The sequence below is a fragment of the Nymphaea colorata genome, chromosome 3 (genome assembly GCF_008831285.2).
Source record: "Nymphaea colorata isolate Beijing-Zhang1983 chromosome 3, ASM883128v2, whole genome shotgun sequence".
Lineage (NCBI taxonomy): Eukaryota > Viridiplantae > Streptophyta > Magnoliopsida > Nymphaeales > Nymphaeaceae > Nymphaea > Nymphaea colorata.
Window position 1 is genome coordinate 20,228,614 of NC_045140.1, and position 20,897 is coordinate 20,249,510.

At 40.7% G+C, this 20,897-nt stretch overlaps 3 protein-coding genes and 1 long non-coding RNA gene across 4 annotated transcripts; 2 read left to right on the forward strand and 2 right to left on the reverse strand.

Moving 5' to 3' along the window:
• The first annotated feature begins 5,257 nt into the window (after window positions 1–5,257).
• Window positions 5,258–9,962, forward strand: LOC116250908 (flotillin-like protein 4). Its single transcript, XM_031624895.2, has 2 exons — window positions 5,258–6,892; window positions 8,999–9,962. Exons 1-2 carry the CDS (start codon window positions 5,458–5,460, stop codon window positions 9,838–9,840), a joined length of 2,277 nt encoding a protein of 758 aa, XP_031480755.1. The 5' UTR covers window positions 5,258–5,457; the 3' UTR covers window positions 9,841–9,962.
• On the reverse strand, window positions 8,652–9,055 carry LOC126409896 (uncharacterized). Its single transcript, XR_007572781.1, has 2 exons — window positions 8,962–9,055; window positions 8,652–8,889 (listed from the first exon to the last, which is right to left on the reverse strand). It is a non-coding gene; the product is annotated as an uncharacterized LOC126409896 (long non-coding RNA).
• A 147-nt stretch (window positions 9,963–10,109) lies between the features above and the next one.
• LOC116250907 (class V chitinase CHIT5b-like) lies at window positions 10,110–12,886 on the reverse strand. Its single transcript, XM_031624894.2, has 2 exons — window positions 11,615–12,886; window positions 10,110–10,388 (listed from the first exon to the last, which is right to left on the reverse strand). Exons 1-2 carry the CDS (start codon window positions 12,720–12,722, stop codon window positions 10,366–10,368), a joined length of 1,131 nt encoding a protein of 376 aa, XP_031480754.1. The 5' UTR covers window positions 12,723–12,886; the 3' UTR covers window positions 10,110–10,365.
• Window positions 12,887–14,744: 1,858 nt separating this feature from the next.
• On the forward strand, window positions 14,745–20,426 carry LOC116251579 (Golgi SNAP receptor complex member 1-1). Its single transcript, XM_031625928.2, has 5 exons — window positions 14,745–14,972; window positions 17,554–17,781; window positions 17,868–18,035; window positions 19,946–20,059; window positions 20,169–20,426. Exons 1-5 carry the CDS (start codon window positions 14,934–14,936, stop codon window positions 20,280–20,282), a joined length of 663 nt encoding a protein of 220 aa, XP_031481788.1. The 5' UTR covers window positions 14,745–14,933; the 3' UTR covers window positions 20,283–20,426.
• The last annotated feature ends 471 nt before the right edge of the window (window positions 20,427–20,897 follow it).

Below are 20,897 nucleotides of genomic sequence, written 5' to 3' on the forward strand. Positions count from 1 at the left end.
TGTGAGCTTTCAAGTGGGGCAATTATTTGTGCAAGATGAGATGCTCTTTATAAATGGTTATTTTTCTTATATATTTTCTTTGAAATAAAAAAAAAAGGCATTCATTCCTATTGGTATTATTTATTTCGTTTCAAAATAGCAGTTGACTCGCAGGCTGTCACAAGTTTCCTGATAAAAGCTATCGATTTTGTTAGAAAGCGCCTTAAGAGAAGAAAGTTCCAGCATTATCCACCGGAGAACGTTCGAAGGAATTTGCATATTGCAAGGTCAACTCCTGCTAAACTGCGCCACATGTTTCACTGCATGGTTTTCTGTTACTGTGACAAGACTTAGCTAAGTCTTCATGCAATGAGGGAAGAGATACATATTTTCATCCCAGTTTGAGGAGTACTTTTTGTCCTTGCAGCGATCCTGACCAAGTCAGGGACGCCAATTTAGAAAAACTAAAAAAACAAGTTAGATCTGGCTCATAATTCGTGGAGTTGAATCAGAATCAAATTCATAAGAGCTCTAAAAATAAGACATCGCCTCTCAAATCCGACCAGTTTATACTTGAACGGCACATGATTTCTTTTTCAGAAAAATGCCCATCAACTTTCGGGAATCGTTTTCTCTGATTTTGGCATGATGATGAATGTCATTTCAATATAATAGTGTCATATTTCTTTTCAACTGGGTGGCATACGTACACATGTGAAGAGAGAGAAAGAGTCGATAAAATGAAAAATATATAACAAAATTGAGGAACAAGAAGTTCCCTAAATACAAAAGCAAACCGCAAAAACAAAAACAAAAAGACGAAAATATACAATACAATGCACAGTGAAATAAGAAAGGTGTGAATAAAGAGGAAAGAATGAGCAGCACCGTCACTCAACCGCAGACGGACCACGGCGCCTTAGCAGAATGACAAACTGGACATCCCCTGCACAAGACGAGCTAAATAATCTGACGAAGAGAATATGTTCCTAATGACCCTATTGTTGCGCTCCTCTCAAATGAGCAGCAACAGGGTCAAATGTGAGAGAGAGAGAGAGAGATTTGGGTATGATGAATAAAAACAAGAAATGACTGGGTCATTAAAGCCGCCCCCTCCCCCTTGCGCCCCAACTTACAGCAGACTCATTCAACACACCGTCCCCGCCAATTGTCCGTATTATATTTGCAACTTGCACCCTGTGATTCTCTTTACTTCATAAAAGAAAAACTCTCTCTTTCTCTTTGGGTGTACCTTTCTTCTATTGTAGCATGCGCTTGCACAAGGAATGACACCCAGTAGGAGTACTGACTATGCTGTGATGCATGCATGCTTGCGACATCCGCAGGCAACCCAACTGCTTCAATCTCGACTGAGCCACCCTTTGAAGTTTCCAACTCAAGAAACCACGCCCAAGTCAGGAAACTTTGTTCGCTTCCCTACGACTCCGATGCTACCCTTGCCCCCTTTCCACACCATTAATGGTACAGCAACGTTGTCATTGGTTTCCAATCCCAGCCAACTTAATCGCCTCCATCGTGGTCATGGGTCGTCCCTTCAATTATGAACTTTGTGAACCTCAATTTTTCAACCAGTAGTTCCAGCAGCTAACTAGCTCTTTGACAAATCTTAATGGCTTTCATTGCTGCCCCGCGGGGCTTGGGCCCATGTAATTCAAGCCCCTTGGCTGTTAAGTCTGGAGGATGATGTAATCGCCCCTGACTTGCCTGGAATTGCCTGAGTCGGTTGCAGTAAAAATACATTAAAAAATTCATGACTTGACTCAACCAAGTCGATCAGACCCAGTGGCCCGATCAACTGTCATTTCCCAGTCCGAACCACGGATTTACTAATTACGAGGAGATTCCCTTTTTAACAGGAAACATCCATTCGAGGGGAGCTAATGTGGCCCGGTCTCCGGGCTATTTGTGTTTGTTCTTCCTGTTCCAGCTGGAACATTAAGAACAGAGTGTTCTCTTTTTGGAGCTTCCATGAACAGGAATCCAACGCTGCCCATGAAGTGCGTCAAAGAGAAGCATTTAAAGAATTGGGACCTATCTCAAGTCAGAAGTTCCGTTCCCACTTTGAGGTTGCATGTGAGCGATATATTGTGCTGCATGTGAGCTTCCAAGTGGGGCAATTATTTGTTTGCTGTTATTAATGAAAATTTGGGACCAATCCCTTTGTGCAAGATGAGATGCTCTTTATGAAAATGGTTATTTTTCTTATATATCTTCTTTGAAATTAAAAAAAAAAAAAACATTCATTCCTATTGGTATTATTTATTTCGTTTCAAAAATTCAGTTGACTCGCAGGCCGTCAGAAGCTTCCTGATAAAAGCTGTCGATTTCATTAGAAAAAATGTTGTAAGCGCCTTCAGAGAAGGAAGTTTCAGCACTAGCCACCGGAGAACGTTCGAAGGAATTTGCATATGAAAAAACACATCTTATTGCAAGATCAACTCCTGCTAAACTGCGCCGCACGTTTCACTGCATGGTTTTCTGTTACTGTGACAAGACTTAGCTAAGTCTTCATGCAATGAAGGAAGAGATACATATTTTCATCCGAGTTTGAGGAGTACTTTTTGTCCTTGCAGCGATCCTGACCAAGTCAGGGACGCGAATTTAGAAAAACTAAAAAACAAGTTAGATCTGGCTCATAATTCGTGGAGTTGAATCAGAATCAAATTCATGAGAGCTCTAAAATAAGACATCTCATCCCAAATCCGACCCCTTTATACTTGAACGGCACATGATTCCTTCTTAAAAATTGCCCATCAACGTTCGGGAATCGTTTTCTCAGAATTTGCCATGATGATAGTGCCGGAATGTCATTCCAATACTGTCTTCTGGGTTACTGCTTCTGTTCCTTTTCTTTTCAACTGGTTGGCGTAGTTCAGTGTTCGTCATGAGCATTCGTATAATTTGATTGCTTGCCCATAGCAGTGATCACAAATTATCCACAAAATTCTCGAGGAATGTGCGTGCAACTACTTAAGTTCCAAGTAGTTTGGCCTTTTTCTTTTCTCCATATTATGTGAAACTTAGGCTCCAATTCTTTCCGATCTATTTAACTCTCGCCCGGTTTTGTTGTCGCCATCCCCACCAGCAGGATTCTAGATTACGTAAAGTCCACCGCACCATCTCCAGCGTGAAACTAGCTACTATATAAAACTTGCCTCAGTCAATTAATTATGAGGCCATATATTGTCTCGGTTGGTTCACAATCCGCGGGTAGTTTCATGATCATCAATTTAATCAAGACATGAGTTTAAATTACTCAAATCCAAGTCATATGCTTGGAACAATGCCCAAGCTTCACTGTTGCTATTTTTTCTGAATGACAAGCACGTTAATTTTTTAAAATTCATATCGAACTTAAAGGGTATTAAGTTATAAAAACAGGGGAAGAGGGGGTTAAATATTTTTTAAAAATTGATCTAATAATAATTTTTCAAGTTTTAAAACACAAAAATGACATCGGCATGGTTAAAGCTAATTCTGAAAAAATGCCTAGAAGTTTGATTTTTGAAAACCCGAGAATTGACTGTGTTTGGTGGCAAGCAAAGCAAGAAGTTGCTTACACCAACCCTCGAAATTTTTCTTGGCCCTCAAGGAACAAATTTCTCGACTAATTTTTCTCGTTGATTTTTTATTTTCCAAATCTTTAAAGAAAGTCGCCGTGATTGCTTGTAATCGCAATGTCCCACACGTTTTCAGAGAGAGGTCACAAAAGTTTTTAACCGGAAACAACAAATTAGCTGACTTTCATATTAAAATAACTTTTTATTAAGATAAGTGGTAGATATGTGAAGCTAGCCAGGCAAACATTTTTGTAAATTAGTCGCTTTTCATCATGGTCTGGCGAGGGCTTATTGGTTTTTCAACACACACATATATATATATATATATATATCATTTGTAGAAAACTAAAAATGTAGATGCAATATCTATCTTGAAGAACTTGAGAAACAACTTAAAACAGAAGCACCTTTGTTGTATAGATAACTTCTTGTAGAGATTCATCAGAACGTTTTTATGTCATAGAAGTCCGGCTACACATCAAATATTTTTTTAATTATTTTTTAAGTTTTTGGACATGAAAATCAGATCCTTAAAAAAATTAATTTTGGTATCCTTTTGGAAAATTTCGACAGGAAGATGTCCCATCCTTCTCAAAAAGCTCTTCTTATATATTAAGTCACGCTGTGATCAGTAAAAATTTAAGTGTTTTTAAATTCATGAAAAAAAAACCATTCAAATTGACGTTAGATGCTATAGTTTTAACATATTTTACATGTCGCAACTTAGCAAATCAAGTTTTATATGTTGTTACTTTGTATGTAATGAGCTTACGCCGGATGTACTACCGATATGTACATTTACTTTTATGCCCAAACTGCATATGGGTAAGGTAACAAATAAGTATAAAATAATATTTATAAGATAATAAAAGATTTATGAACAGATGTATAAGATAAAGCTAAACATAAGTATGAAATAACCATCAGATAACGCTAAACATAAGAAGATCGTGTTTATGAGATAATAAAATATTTATAAGATAATGAGATAACCCAATCAGCAGGATAAAAAGATGAAAAGATTTTTTTTTATGTACCAAAAAATGACGACAAACATTTTTTACCTTTATGCTTGTGGAAGGATAAATATTGTCGTCTGTTACAATTATATTTTGTGTTTAATTAGTCTCCACCTTCCACATTTGCTGTATCTTTTAGAATCTGCAGCCTCCTTCACCTTTCTTTCTCATAAAACTCGGCCTTGCTCCACTCTCCCGTGATAGACCTTTCCATCTTTATCATGTTTAACTTTCTTAATCCCGTGAAGCAAGAATATATTATTGAGAGAGAAACTATGTTACAGAAAGAATACATGTACATGATATGACATGATAAAGGCTTACAGATGCTGAGCAATATATATACATATATACGCACAAGAATCATCTTAACAAGCCTGTGTCCAGTTGTTGCTTCTGCTGGCCCAGTCATAACAATTCCAGCAGTGGAGCACTAAAATGAAGACGCGTAATTAGGAGAACAGGAAACCTGAACAAGGAAAGTAGATTTCTTAGCAACTAAACGAAATCCATTCAACCGATCAATTCTTGAAGAAGGCGCACTCTAAATGTTATCCCATCACGCGCTTCAAGCATTTTGGATTTCGCTCCAACAAAATCCTCATCGTCTCTACGTCCGACTTTCCTGAGGGGCCGCATATGGAGGAACGACCAATAACTTGAAAGTCCTCCGCCCTTTCCCGGCAATCAGCAGTCATTGACTTGACCTCGAGTCCTCTAACCAGGAGCCAATAGCCTATATAAAGCCTCGCAGATCTCAGTATTAACTATTCCACCTCTCTCCGTTGACTCCCATCGATCTCTTGCTCAAGTTATTCTCATCATCTTCTCCATCCCATCCTCCGCAGCAGAGGTAACGAGATAGAGGTGGCCGGGAAATGATGTGGTACAAAGTAGCCAAGGCCTCCGAGTTCCTGGCCATCACCGGCTACGGCATCAAGGACATCAAGTTGGCCAAGAAAGCATGGATCTTGCCCGGCCAATGCTGCACCACCTTCGACATCTCTCCCGTGAACTACACCTTCGAGGTCCAGGCCATGAGCGCCGAGAAGCTCCCTTTCCTCCTGCCGGCGGTGTTCACCATCGGCCCTCGCGTCGACAACGAAGATTGCCTCCTCAAGTACGCCCGGCTTATCACCCCTCACGACAAGCTCTCCAGCCACGTCAAGGAGCTGGTTCAGGGAATCATCGAGGGAGAGACGAGGGTGCTGGCCGCCTCCATGACCATGGAGGAGATCTTCAGAGGCACCAAGGAGTTCAAGTCCGAAGTCTTCGGCAAGGTGCAGTTGGAGCTCAACCAATTCGGCCTCCTCATCTACAACGCCAACGTGAAGCAGCTCGTCGATGTCCAGGGCCATGAATACTTCTCGTATTTGGGTCAGAAGACTCAGATGGAGGCTGCCAACCAAGCCAAGGTGGAGGTCGCGGAGGCGAGGATGAAGGGGGAGGTGGGGTCGAAGCTCAGGGAAGGGCAGACGCTCCAGAACGCCGCGAAGGTCGACGCGGACACCAAAATCTACTCGACGCAGAGGGAGGGGGAGAGCAGAAAGGCGGAGATCAGGATGCAGACGGAGGTGAAGGTGTTCGAGAACGAGAGGGAAGCAGAGGTGGCCGAGGCCAACTCAGAGCTCACCACCAAGAAGGCGGAGTGGAGCCGTCAGGCCATGATTGCGGACGTTGAGGCCGCCAAGGCCGTGGCTATAAGAGACGCAGAACTTCAGCAGGCAGTGGAGATGAAGAAGGCGGCGGCAGAGACGGAGCGGCTCCGTGCACAGATGCTCAGCAAGGCCAACGTCGAGCTGGAGACGAAGATGAAGGACGCAGATTCGGTGTATTACCAGAAGAAGAAAGCAGCCGAGGCATCTCTGTTCGAGAAGGAGAAGGAAGCTGAGGGAAGGAAAGTGGCGGCAGAAGCGGCATTCTTTGCGAAGCAGCAGGAGGCAGAGGCAGAGCTTTATGCGCAACGGAAGGCGGCCGAAGCAAGGGTTGCAGCCGCCGAGGCCGAGGCCTATTACGTAGGCAAGATGTTGGCTGCCTTAGGAGGCGACTATATGGCTTTGAGAGACTATATCATGATCAAGGAAGGGGTGTATCAGGAGATCGCTAAGACCAATGCTCAGGCAGTGAATGGACTAAATCCTAAGATCAGCGTTTGGAACAATGGCAGCGAGGGAGTGGGGAGTGGTGATGGCGGTGCAGCACCAACCGCCATGAAACAGATTGCCGGTGTCTACAAGATGCTGCCTCCTCTATTTGAGACAGTGCATGAGCAGACAGGGATGCTGCCACCCACTTGGATGGGCAGCCTGAAGGCCTCTGCTGTGACTGCGGAGGAATGAGAGATGATCACTTCTTTTACATCTCCGCCTAAATGGTTTGATCATGTAAAGTTTCACAGTTGGACATTTCGTCAAGGTGCATATTGGTTACAGCAGTAATGCAGATGGTAATTGAGTGAGTTGTGGTCTTTATAATTTGTTGGTCTTTCTAATTGGGTGTACTTTGATAATGAAATCACTGTTGGTCCAGTATTCATATTAGTGGTGTTGCAATGGAGTTTAATTTTTTCAAGGAAAATTATTTACGAATCTGGAGAGGCGGGTTTTAAACGCTGCAATTCTAAATAGGCTTTATCTTGAAGATGCTTTGCCTTCTGTGAACAGCTTCACATGATATCGATTAGGAAAAAGGTGTCTGTTATAGGGAGTTCTTTTGAAGATGATGATCAACTAGAAAACAACTTACAGTAACTTTTGTTTATTCATTGACAGACAAATTCCTGAACCAAAGTTATGTGCGGAAATCAAATAGTAGGGTGAGGGATGGGAACTTGGGCTCATCATGCTATACTAGTCGGTCCTCCAAGCCATTCTGAAAAAACATTAAAACAGAGAGACTCCCATGTTGAATTCTTGATCTTCTCAACGTAAGCCTCCCAAGTCATTTAACCAATGTAACCAGGCGGACGAAGCTCTTACTGGCGCCTTAGGAAAGACAAATACTCCAAGAAAATATATTCTAGATCGAACAAACACTCATAAGATTGCTACACAAACACAACCATTATAAGAACAAAGGAAGAATCCTTTATGCGTAAAATCTAATTTTGAAAAAGTGCTTAAAAGTTTGATTTGTGAAATGTAATTGCATAAGAATTGACTCTGGCAGTTCCTTACACCAGCCGCTGCCATATTTTCTCTGAAGCAGGTTATAGTCCTTAATAAGGGATCATATAATATGAGCCGAAAATGACAAAAATGTTTCTCCTGATTAAATAGAACACCCTCTCCCTCCATATAAGGAAAAAAAGAATGAAATTGTAATTTTTTTTCCAATATAAATAACCAAATTGTGCTTCTTATAAAACATCATGACATGTAATTTCATGTTCGCAGCATAACAGTAGAAAGCATCCTTATGTGTTTTCTACTTGTGATTGTCGGCCAATTGGCCCTATATATGAATTTGGGGGAAATTTGCATTTTTGTATAGGAAATATGTTTTGCCCTCAAGAGGCAAATTTCTCCACCGCGTATGACCATGTAAGATAGGGTCTGACTAATTTATTTATCTTTCAAATTTTCAAAGGAATTTGTCGTGCTTGCATGTAAGTGCGATGTCCCACACGTTTTTTCGGACGAGATCCTTCCCTCAGAAGAAAAGATTTTTCTAGGAACCGGAAACAACAAATTTTCGTATTAAAATATCTTGTTCCTAGCATAAGGTGTGGATAAGTGAAGACAAGCGAACAAAATTTTGTAAATCAGTGGCTTTTTCATAATATATGGTCCGGTTTTTCAAGTTTCATTCTCTTTTCAAGTTTTTCAAATATACGAGTATTATGTAATAAAAGTCTATTTACACAAACAAAATTATGTTTTTATTCCTTTTAAGTTTTTGGACATGAAAATTAAATCAGATCTTAAAAAAGCTGATTCCAGTATCCTTTTTAAACTCTTGGAACATAAAGACGCGCCTCTTTCTGCAAAAGCGCTTGTTATCGATCGAGTTACGATTATAATAAATAAAATATGCCTTGTAATCCATCAGCATCGAAAGAAAATCATTCAAATAGATGATAGTTGCTCCATTATTAAACAAAGAAGCAAACTTCGGGGAATTAAACAAGAGAATTGAAAAACAAAAACAGATTTCTTGCTCGTGCCAACTAAATGAAGGTGCAGGGCAGTATGCTTGGAGTCACAATCGTCTTTTTATCCGACTTTCCTGCGGCGCCGCATATGGAAAAATCCACCAGCCTTCCCGGCAATCCCCAGTGATTGACTTGACCTCGAGTCCTCAACCAAGAGCTACATAAACCCTTGCAAATCTCAGCATTAATTAATTCATCCTCATCGATCACTTGCTCAAGTTATTCTCACCTTTTTCTCCATCCTTTCTCATCGATCCTTCCACACAACGACAGAGGCAGAGGCAGCCGGAAAATAATGTGGTACAAAGTAGCCAAGCCCGCCGAGTACCTGGCCATCACCGGCTATGGCATCAAGGACATCAAGCTGGCCAAGAAAGCATGGATCCTTCCCGGCCAGTCCTGCATCACCTTCGACGTCTCTCCCGTGAATTACACCCTCGAGGTCCAGGCCATGAGCGCCGAGAATCTCCCTTTCCTCCTCCCTGCGGTGTTCACCATCGGCCCTCGCGTCGACAACCCTGAAAGCCTCCTAAAGTACGCCCGACTTATCCCCTCGCACGCCAAGCCTTCCAGCCACGTCAAGGAGCTGGTTGAGGGAATCATCGAGGGAGAGACGAGGGTGGTGGCCGCCTCCATGACCAACAAGGAGCTCTTCAAAGGCACCAAGGGGTTGAAGTCCGAACTCCTCACCAAGGTGCAGTTGGAGCTCAACCAATTCGGCCTCCTCCTTTACCACGCCAACGTGAAGCAGTTCCTCGATGTCCCCGGCCACGAATACTTCTCGTACTCGGGCCAGAAGACTCAGATGGTGGCTGCCAACCAAGCCAAGGTACACGACGCAGAGGCAAGGATGAAGGAGGTTGGATCGAAGACTCGGGAAGGGCAGACGTTCCAGAACGCCAAGAAGGTCGACGCGGACACCAAGATCTGCTCGACGCAGAGGCAGGAGGAGAGCAGAACACTGACAGAAGTGAACTTGATCCAGAAAGAGTGGGTACCGGAGGTGGTGAAGGAGCTGATCACCATTATTGAATGTAGCTATAGCGACAGTTGTGGACAGACGGAAACTTGTAATTCAAGTGTAGATAACGGGGTGGTTAGTTGGTAACTCCCTCGCTGTGCCGTAGGGAAGATACATATTTTATTTTGCCTTGTGTAATTTTTATATTCAATCTCTCATTAACAAGAGATCAAGGTCTCATGGATGAAACCAGGTTAATTTTCTTCGTGCCATTTCTTCTTTTGTTTTATTTTCTTTTGCTCACCATTTCAATCACATCCACCCACACAGGTTAAAGTGTATCAGTTTCAAGCATCGGCCACTATTTCCAAATTTACCTCAAGTTGGAAAGGATATGATTAGATCGACAAGACTAATTGTGCCAAGGTTCAAATTGATTAAGATAGAAGTTCAAAGTAAGCAATATAGTTTTGCAGTTACAATATGATTACATTTATGGGGATGGTTACATGCCCCATAAGATTTCTCTTATAAAACAATATGGATCTCCAAAGATTTTGGATTTCTTCGGATAAAATCTTGACCTGATGTATGGTAGTACAGACTATGTAATAACTCAAGCATGCGTGCAGAGTGAAGAGCTTAGACCACGTTACCTGTTCGTATTTGGCATTAGCTACCCCAAGTCACTGCAGCTGCAAGCAAGGCAAACAAGTATCCATTAGGAAAAATGTGCTTGTTACAGTGGATTTTTCGGAGATGATCATGAACTTGAAAGCTTATTATTTTTGTTTACACCAAAGAAGAAAAAAGATTGGATTTCATGCTTGGTTCTCATCATTAATTCCGGTGAACATTATACGTCAAAATAGATCACGATCCAGATCCCACAGGAAGCCCTGATTTTATGCTGGATTCAGGCATGAAAATCTACTGTCCTTCTCACTCTAAGAAAGGAAACGAGCAAAAGGTACTCTCTCACCAACCATTTTGGAGTTACCGATGACTAAAAGCTTTAGAAGAGACTCCGATTTTCCGTGTATGTAAATAGAAAGAGATGCTTAATAAAAGAATTGGGATAATGATACTTTTGCATAATATAAACTACACAAATGTGTGGTGTGCATTAAAGTTTCATGTTTTTTATGTGAAAACAAAGAATAGAACGTTAACATTCAAGGCTTACATGTTCAAAAGGTTTGAGGTGGACCAGCTTCAAATCGGTTTTGTCATGTTTATTTGTGTCCTTCCAAATGAAGAGAATAAGTTTTGGACTATGTATGTCATGGCGCTATGCTAATCTTCCATGTGTCGTTCCAATTTCATCGACATCTTAACCACAAAACTTAGTTTCATGACCAAAACTTCAAGAATTCATCAGATAAGGTCATGTAACTCTGAGTTGCAAGCTGCTTTTAAATTTGTGTGTGAGTTAGACAGAGGGAGCTGACTTTAGTGTTGTAAAAGAGGCAGATATTTTTTTTCATAAGGCACTAAATACATAGTTAACACCCAGGTTCTCACAGAGGTCCATGGGGCAGTGACCCAAGTCCTCTAGGGCTACCCCATATAATTGGATCAGGTTCAACAAAAACCAACTACCAAATTAAGCTTTCAGAATGGACTCCATAAGGCACATGCCCCAAAGAGAAAATCTCACTTATCTCTATCCCCGAAGGTGTGAGATGGCTTCCTTCTTAACTTTTATAACTAGGTGAACTGAGCTCTTGTTGGCCTTAAGAGCCATTTAGCATTTAAGAACAAAATGAGAGTGTTTTATAGATCTACTCTATAATTGAGGAAGATTCATCCAGCACATAAAACTATATTTCTTTTATAAAAGAACATATAGTCTAAATCAACACAAAATTTCTATATAAACACAAACAAGGACAAAAAGAAAGGAATCCATTGTACGTACCTTGTCTTGACAGCGTCCAATTCTGGTCGTCGTAGCTAGCGGCCCAGAAGAAGTACCCTCCCAAGCGGTGGGCCAGGGCAAACTTGATCTTCTCAGCGATGGATGCCACGTCATCGTATCCAATCCACGCTGTCCCCACGTAGGAGTACGTGGACGCGGTGGGCCCATCATACACCACCGTCGCCTTCTTCTCCCTGTTGAATTCCACAACCTTCGAGTAGGTCAGCACCCCGTTCCCGGGTCCCACGCCCACCGCCGCCGCGCCCACCCCAGTCGACCCAGCATCCCTCAGCGTCCACGTTCGGCCGTACATCGGCAGTCCCATGACGATCATCCCCGGCGGCATTCCCGACCTCAACCACGACTCGATCCCGTAGCTGGTGCTGATGTTGCTCCTCGGATCGTAGAGCGCCGCCGGCGCTCCGGTCGCCGACGTATCCCACGAGCCGTGGTAGTCGTAGCACATCGGGCTCACCCAGTCGAGGTTTTCCCCCATCGCGCCCACCGGGTACTCCCTGGGGGCATTACTGAGCCAAAATCGAGGCGAGAAGTATACGGCTGCGGTGAGAAGAAGGCGCGGCCGGCCGGAGGCGGTCGCCTCCTCTTCGACCGCCGACCGCCACTCGCGAAGAAGCTCCGCGAGGCTCTGCATCTCTTGGGGAGTCCTCGGGAATTCCCAATCGAGATCGAGGCCATCGAAGCTGTATTTCCTAGCGGTGGAGATCGTGGAGCCGATGAATGCCTTGCGGGATGAGGAGTTGCTGGCCATGAGGGCGTAGGCGGCCGGACTTGCCCCCCCGCCGCCGATAGAGAGGAGGGTCTTGGGAGGTGGGTTGCTGCCCCGAAGAGCTGTTGTGAATTGGGAGAGCAGGGCGGCCTGAGACGGCGAGACGATCAGCTGGAAGGTTGAGGGATCCATGTCAAGGAAGGCGTAGTAAAGGTGCGTGAAGAAAGTGGTGTTGAGGGATGATGGGGGGGCGTAGGAATTGGTCCAGGAAGGCCAGTATGCAGCTCTGATGCCGGCGGCCATGGCTGGAGAGAGAGGGATGAGATTGAGGAAGACGACCACAGCAACCACCTGCACCATTTCTCTGCGGCAAACCAACATTTTCTCTCCGCGTAGAGAGAAAAAGGGAGAATGAGAGAGGGCACCTCCCCCTCCCCTCGGCCTCAGGTAACGTATCGAATGATCGAAGGTTGCTCTTCCTTTATCATCTGCAATGGGTAAAGCGTGGTCTCAGTTGGATTGGTCGTCGCTGTTTTCGGGAATATAATGAGCTAGAAAAGATGAACAGTGAATTCGGGAGCCAGCGTTACTTATTGGTGAGCTATTTTCAGATTCATAGAGTCAAAATGAGTGAATCAAATTTTATAAAATTAAAAGTTTTAGCTTTCTCAGTTTATAAAATCCGTTCCACATATCATATTTTCAATTTTTATTCTTTAATTTACAAGCATTGTACTTCATATGTATCTTGAAATTTATGAACGATCAAATGCCAATTGCTCTCCTGAAAACGTAGATTAATGAAGCTATATATATAATTGATTTTTTAATGAATAACAGGATTTAATATGCTTCAAATAACTTACCCATGTGCTACAGTTAGGTTAATTAATAATTACGTCCTTAAAGACAATGTAATTTTTACATTTTATTCATTTATTTATTTCTAATATAGATCTATGCATTAAATGCATGGCCCTTAAAAAACCTCAAGGCAAAGGTTCCGATTACGTCATAATAGTTAGCCTTAAAATGTAAACCCACTTACAAAGTCCACTTCACTTCCGAAAGTTTTTTTTATTTTTCCAAAATGAATGATAATTTTTTTTCCAAATTCATTGATATGATGTACATGTACTCTTAACAAAAAAAAAAAAAGGTTTTAATTCATGTATTTCTAGCGTGGTTGTGGGTATTTTAATGTCTTAGAAATCGACCATTCATGTTTCTATACTTTTGAATGACATGATTTAGAAGTATCTTATTGTCTAATCAATGGACCATGAAAATTCATGTCTTTATGTTTAAGTAACGTCATTAACACACCAATTTTGTCTCATAAATTATATGGAATATACATACATATAAATATTTATAGTATATTTTTTCTAAAATAGATGAAAAATGCAAGTTTGTCGCGACTTCAGGACAGAGTTTTTCATCAACTAAAACTACACAACATGTAATACGAGTGTACATTTAGTAAATTTTGTGATATATCCAAATTAAAAAAATAACAAACTTTTATTAACATGCAATTAGTTGACGATCCCAATCGACTAACTTGTGGCCTAAGTAAATGAACGATTCTATCTGACTCAAGGGACTTGCGATTCGGATTGGCAAGTTTGCCAACCATGTAACAAGAACATGCTAATTTTTAAATTTATTTTATTTAGCTTTCTTTTATATGATTTAGTAGATTAAATGAAACAACTCAGAACGTTTTAACTTGAGCGTGTTTGTATCAATTTACCCAAGTTTGACACCGGTTCTGAATCTTGACGGTGAAGCTACCTTTCTAATATACCAAAAAAAGACCCGTCTTGAAATATGGTATAATCAGAGCCTCTCATTGGTAAAATCTTTGATCCATTTCCTTAAATAAAGGAACGCACAACAGCCCAACTACTGACGTGATCTTTATGTTGATTTTAAGAATATGAAAAAACCAAGCGTCTAAATTGGCGCATTAGTTTATCGTTAGAATAGAAGGTTTAGAGAAAGCTTCCAAGATCCCATTCAACAATTAAGAGAAAAAACAAAAAAAGAGACCCTACAAGTTGGATATAGGTGAGCGTATGTTCTACTTCAGTCCAATTCACCCCATATAAGTTGTCATTAGTTAATTAACTTAAGTAATATGATAATTGCAAAATTTCAATTGGCAGAAAATTATTGAAACGCTAGGTTTGTAAATATATATTCCAGAGTTGATCCAATGTTTATCATAAATATAAAAATTAATTCGAGCTCCCAAAAGAAAAAAATTATGTACTAAGATTAGCTACTTTGGAAGTGAAATGAAAAGTCTAGTTAGCTGTGAGTGCATGAGAAAATCGATGATTTTGCAGGCCCTTCTGCTGTAATTTCTAGGCAACAGTTTGCCGGCGTCGGCTTCGGAATCAAGCAAACGCATTTGCGGACATTAGAAAAGAGGGGTCGAAGTGAGCGGGGGAGGGAAGCGTTTCCATTCTTTCGTCCCCCTCGTCCTCCTCCCCACGAGTCGTACGTAGCAAGCTTTCCTGTCTCTCTAGATCTCGATTCATCTGCTGGGACGGGAAGAAGAAGAAGAAGAAGAGTCAGGAGTTCATGGATTTGCCGAGCACATGGGACGGCCTGCGCAAACAGGTCCTTCCTTCTCCTCTTCTTGTTGCCATTTTCGTATTCTGTCCTTTTGTTGGGTCTTTTTATGGATCTTCTGTGGAATTCTGAGGAACTCTTGTGGGAGATATATATCGTTTCATGGAAATGTCCTGTGGAGTTCCGAGGAACTCCACACGGAGGGCAGGTTGTTTCATGGAACCGGGATCCCTTTCGCTTCTTTGAGTCATACTATTTGTGGATCTTAATGTGGAAGATGTGCAGTAAATTGTGTCGGTTTTTCTTTCTTCGGTGAATTGGGTTTAGCAGCGCGTGAAATTATATCTGATTCCGACTCGAACAGATATTCTTGAAATTTGCGTGCCACTCTTGATGCGGACATGATAGAAACAATGGGTCGTTCTGGTTTAGAAACTGGGAAGCATGTCGCAGAATTCCGTGTGAATCTGCGGTTATATGGTGGAAGTTACATTTTGAATCATTGAACAATGATCATAATTTGATTCAAAATCTGGTTGCTTGGGGGAGTGAAATCTCGATTCTAACAAAGAAGATCTTGATTGAGAAATATTTGGAGGTGAGAATCTTGTGGGAAAGCAATGGTGACAATTCTGTAAAAAATTAAACAATGTGCGTAAAGGGATAAGCTCAACAAATATGTGCTTGCGATGAACAAAAAGAGTGTGAGAAAGACACCCCACTTGGTCGTATGTAAAGCAACGGGAGCTAAAAAGAGAATTGCCTTTATGGCTTTGGATATATTCTTTCCCAAAATGGAGGATCAAAGGGTAATAGAGTTTTATATCTGACATGGTTGATCGACCCGTTGTAGTTGCTTGCTCCAAAAAATTATTGTAAGCACGCTGCGTAATTCATAGTTTGATGCTGAAATGCATGCTTCCAGCTGCATTGTTGCGCGTTTAACATGGTTAAATAAACTTGCGATGTGGCACTACCAAGAGTTTCTTCTGCATCGGGATTTGAGGTCTGGAGATGCAATATGGCATTACAAGGGATTCTTCTGCATCGGAATTCTATGGTCGTCAGGTCCTATTCGACTTGATATATACGGTTGCATGAGTATCATAACCGATTTTCTAATTTTCTATTTTTGTTCGGAGATCCCATTCTATTTTTTTGTTCATATACACTAAACAGGAATCCTGTTTATCAATTTTAGGAGCAACTAAAATAAATAAAGTTTATTTACCCAAATCACTCAGAGTAAGCCGGAACCTCAATGTCTGTGAACCTGGAAGCAGAATGTATCACGAATCCAAATTTCCAGTCAAATTGAGTCGGGAGTCCATGAGATTTTACTTTAATTATATCTAGGTAATATGTGTAATTTTTTCTTTTGAGAATGATTTTTGTTTATACATTATGTAAGTTTGTTAGTGTTTTAATTTTTAAGTAGGCCATGACATCAGCTTCTAAATAATTCTCCATGTCGCTTCCTAGTTCCTATTCATTTCCTGCTTCCTCAATCATCCGAAACTTTGAAATGAATGCTTTGTAGATTTTGTTCCCTTACTGCTTTCTGGTTCTGGTTCTCAGTCCGGCAACCATGAAACAAAGTCTTGTTTGGATGTCTAATATTCAGACCTGTGGTCACGGCGGTGGAGGTGTACTGGACAGTGGAAACAGGGAAAGTGAGAGGAAAGATGTGGATGAGGTAATGCAAAACTAGGCACATCTTTGCGGTAGGAAGTGTGAAGACTCGGGTGGTTGTGGTAGGCAGAGCAAGCGGGAAAAGCGTGAGGAACAGATGGCGATGGGTTATTGGTGGGGAGATGCACCAGCTGGATAAACCAATAGAACATAAAGAGACATGCAACTCTCTTACAACTTCAAATGGAGGAGATTACTTTTGTCTCTAATAAAATTCATAAAGAGAAAACTATGCAACCATAGCTAAAACTATCTGAAATAAGAGGGAATAAAAATGCTGCACTGATGAATAATAGAAGCAACTTTTCGTGTTTTGAGAAGTAACAATGGCCAGAGCTTCATTCTGATGCCTTCATCAGCCAAACTCTGATCTTGACACATTAGTTCCTATTCACATTTTGAAAGAGATTATTGATGTGAGATGTTATGCACAGCTGTGCTGATAATAGTATCCGACATTCCGACCTATGTCACATGGACTCTCCTGGAAGGTCTTTGCATCCCTTGGGCGTGGGAAAATTATATTTGGTAGTTTTTGGTCTATTCTGTATTTTTTGTTTATTAATTTATATTTTATGAATATAGACAATGAGTATATGTGTTTGCTACACACACATGGTTGTGTCCCTGTACCCAAGTCTTGTCAAAGTGCCCCACCACCTCTCTATGTCCACACGCATGTGATGTGGCATCCAACACATATTGGCAAATTCTGGACCTTATGCAACAATTCTGTGTTGTCTGTTGATCTAGATGGGCTACCTGCAAAGTGTATCCTTTTCCCAACTGAAGTGGCAGTTGTAATTTGTACATCATTTGGCAAACTGTTCATTGTAGAGAGAGTTTCTTTAACCCATTACAGTATTGGAGACAGTGAAACTCATTGTCAAAAATGTAATAAAAAAGGAATTTTTTTTTACTTTTTAATTTTACACAGGCCAAAAAACTTGAGGCACAATTGGATGAGCAAATGAACTCGTATAGAAGAGTGGTTGCTACCAAAGCAGATGGTGCTGACAATGAAATCGAGTCTGAAATAAACAGGCTACTTAAACAGCTGCAGGGTGTAAATTCTCAGATGCAAGTGTGGGTATCGTCTGGAAGATCAGAAGTCCTTTCTCATACACTGACTAGGCATCAAGAGATTCTTCACGATCTTATTCAGGTGATCCTCAATTTTTTGACATTTGCTGGAGTTAACATATGTAAGTCGATCTGTTTACTACAACTTATTCAGAAATTCATGTGCAGGAATTTTCCAGGCTTCAATCAAGCGTTAGAGCTAAGAAAGAACATGCAGCACTAATTGAAGACTTTAGAGAGTTTGATCGTACTAGAGCTGATCTAGAAGGTAATGGTGGTTCCGTAGAGCAGGCCCTTCTTAAAGAGCGGGCAGCTGTTAACAGAAGCACAGGACAGGTATTGTACATTATTTGTTTTTTATTTTGATCAGATGTTCTGATTACTGACCTTGGTTATGCTTTTTTTATAATTTTTTAAAATTTGTTGTGTGATACGATGGCCATCAGGAGCTTCTATTTGTAAAATGCATTTCTGTGAAAGCCACTTTGGATGTGACAAGACAAATGCTTCTGAAACTCCATGCAAGAATTCTAGATTTCAATGCAAGAAATGAAATTTCACTAGAAAATGTGCTTTTGTAACTAATAATCTATGGTCATGGTTGATTGATTTCATTTGAGTTAAGACAAATCAACGAGTGAAGCTGTAACATTTATATATTGAAAATGGTTTTGTTGTTCTAGAGTAATTTTTAAAGTTTGTATTCTGAATTCTTCCTGTCAATCTTTTGCTTCCATCTTCTTACGCAAATATCATCTTGTTGCATGCCTTGACATTGATCCTGCGTCCTTCTTTGGCAACTTGTGTGGTACCTACATTCAAGTTGCATTTGAGCAATTTATATCCAACCACTTTGACTACCAGTATATGTTTTTCAAGGTTATCTTAGTTTAGGTGCAGATGGGATGAGGCGTGATGAAAATAATCAGGTAAATATTGGTTATGCAATCACGAACCCCAACACCATCCAGCGGCTGTTGTTTAGCTCTTTACATCATTTTTCTGATAGGAAGAGAAAATCTCCTCAAACACATGCAAAGAACTTCACTTCTACCTCAACTTTTTGGGAGGCACTGCTTTTGAAAACTAAGATTTAAATTGATTCTGTGCCATCGTCAACAGAATCAAAGCACTGTAGACAGCATCTTCATTCTTCACTCATAGAAATTAGAATGCATGAAATATCATAAGTGGTCACAGCAATCACATGAAAGATACCCGGAAGGAATTTAAAAACAGTGGATTGGATCCCAAAAGTTAAACACATGAATTTAGCCATAACATCGCTGATGATCTGAGGTTATAAAATTCCATTACCTTGGAGAGCTAAACCCAGTAAAGTAGCACATAATTTATGAGAACTTCAAGCAAAGAAGGTCCTCTTAACTTTTGAACTTACCCTCCTTTATGGTACATGAGGTGCAACTTGTTTTCATGTCACAAGAATAATGGGATTTTGAAACGCTATAGTTGTTCCAATGAGATCGTGTGCCTCATTGAGCTCTACAACCACCTGCATGTAAAGAAAGTTGACTGATGCTGAAATGACAGGAAAGGTTAATATGGTCATGATATACCATGTGAAAGCCAATCTTGTAAACTCTACTTTATCGTGCACTAAAATGTACTTTGCTGAATCTGTCTCCCAACTCGTACGGAATTTTGTGAATTTGGTAGTGATGCCATATTGTATGCTAAATGTTAGTAAACTATGTCATATAGTTTGATGTAAGTTCATGTTTCAACTCTTTTGAGGTTCTTGACTTGTATGATCTTTTTGACTAGTTTTTAGCACAAAAGAGCTTGTTTTGGCACCCATTTCACATCCCAAGATAGAACAGAACATCTCTTCATTAGTATAAGAGCATGCGCTTTGAATGCTTATTGCTTTCTTTTTTATTTTAGGTAAATTGTATCACAAAACCGCCACTTAAACAATCATAAAGCTTGAATGTGGTCTCAGGTCTGGTTAGCTATGCTGGTGCAGGCCTGCCTAGACTTGGCTTCAAGTACAATACTCAGGCCTGAATCTGATTGTACCCAATACTAATCTGACATAGATCAGAGTTGTGCAGACACTCATACCCATACTAATCTGACTCAACTCACAGTTAGATGCACAGACATAAGACATTTTAGCTGGAGAGGCTGTGGTCCTAGTTTCCCTTTTGTTACTTTTTTCTGAGAAGTCTTTTGGCACATTTGATTGTTTTGTCATTAGCATCTATGTCATTGTGGTTCTGCAGATGGACAATGTTATATCACAAGCCCAGGCTACCTTAGGAGCACTGGTTTTTCAACGCTCGACATTTACTGGTATCGGCACCAAAATTACTGATGTCAGTGGGCGCTTACCAACGGTATGTTCATCTCAAGCTTTTCAATTATCATTACTGGCGATCCTGTTGTTCATATTTTCTTGTGCTTTAATTGCAACCCTTTTCACTGCCACATACTTTAATTATGCAGGTGAACAATATTCTCTCTTCAATAAGAAGGAGAAAGTCAATGGATACAATCATCCTTTCACTTGTTGCTGCTGCTTGCACATTTCTTATTCTGATTTACTGGCTGTCGAAGTAGGCTGTTGTAATTATGAATAGTCCACATTCTCTTGTATACCAGCGCCATATTTTATGCCTTTTTGTAAATAAAACAGCTGCAATTTTTGGTTCACAAACACGATGTTCATTTCCTTTTTTATATCTACCATTATGTTCACTCTTCCATGCGTACTTTGCTCCTCAAGTGTGTATTCAATACAGAATTGGAATGCCGATTTTTTCTTGAAAGCTGCTTTTGGACATGTGGACGCACAAGTGATATTGATACAGATCAGGATTTTCTCGCCTCGTGCAATATTTGAAGCGTTAATGCACGACGGTGCGTGATTGGGCTGGCAAAAGAGGGTATAATGCTTCCTCTCAACTTGGGTCAAGTATGCTCTATAGCTTCTGCTCGTGTTGAACTCCATTCGCAGGTGCAAAAAGAAACGCACTCACACAGACAGACACAAAATATAAGTGGTTTCTAAAACGTTGAGAGGTTAGAAATTTATTATCCTGACAAATTTTGTGACGTCATGACACGTTCTCATCCATATCGTGCTATTACATTTTTTGTATTTTATTCTTATACATATCTCTACCTCCTAACTATGCAGACTTCCAACATCTTTGCACGTAAATCTTTTATTTG

What these genes read in the sequence shown, in the direction of transcription:
- LOC116250908 (XM_031624895.2), top strand. Translation starts at nt 5,458, where the DNA reads ATGATGTGGTACAAAGTAGCCAAGGCCTCCGAGTTCCTGGCCATCACC. An exon ending in TTGGATGGGCAGCCTGAAGG is followed by an intron (nt 6,893 to 8,998) that starts CCTCTGCTGTGA and finishes TCCTTCCACACA; the next exon opens with ACGACAGAGGCAGAGGCAGC.
- LOC116250907 (XM_031624894.2), bottom strand. Translation starts at nt 12,722, where the DNA reads ATGTTGGTTTGCCGCAGAGAAATGGTGCAGGTGGTTGCTGTGGTCGTC. An exon ending in TTGGACGCTGTCAAGACAAG is followed by an intron (nt 10,389 to 11,614) that starts GTACGTACAATG and finishes CCTTGCTTGCAG; the next exon opens with CTGCAGTGACTTGGGGTAGC.
- LOC116251579 (XM_031625928.2), top strand. Translation starts at nt 14,934, where the DNA reads ATGGATTTGCCGAGCACATGGGACGGCCTGCGCAAACAG. An exon ending in TTAACAGAAGCACAGGACAG is followed by an intron (nt 18,036 to 19,945) that starts GTATTGTACATT and finishes GTGGTTCTGCAG; the next exon opens with ATGGACAATGTTATATCACA. An exon ending in TCAGTGGGCGCTTACCAACG is followed by an intron (nt 20,060 to 20,168) that starts GTATGTTCATCT and finishes TTAATTATGCAG; the next exon opens with GTGAACAATATTCTCTCTTC.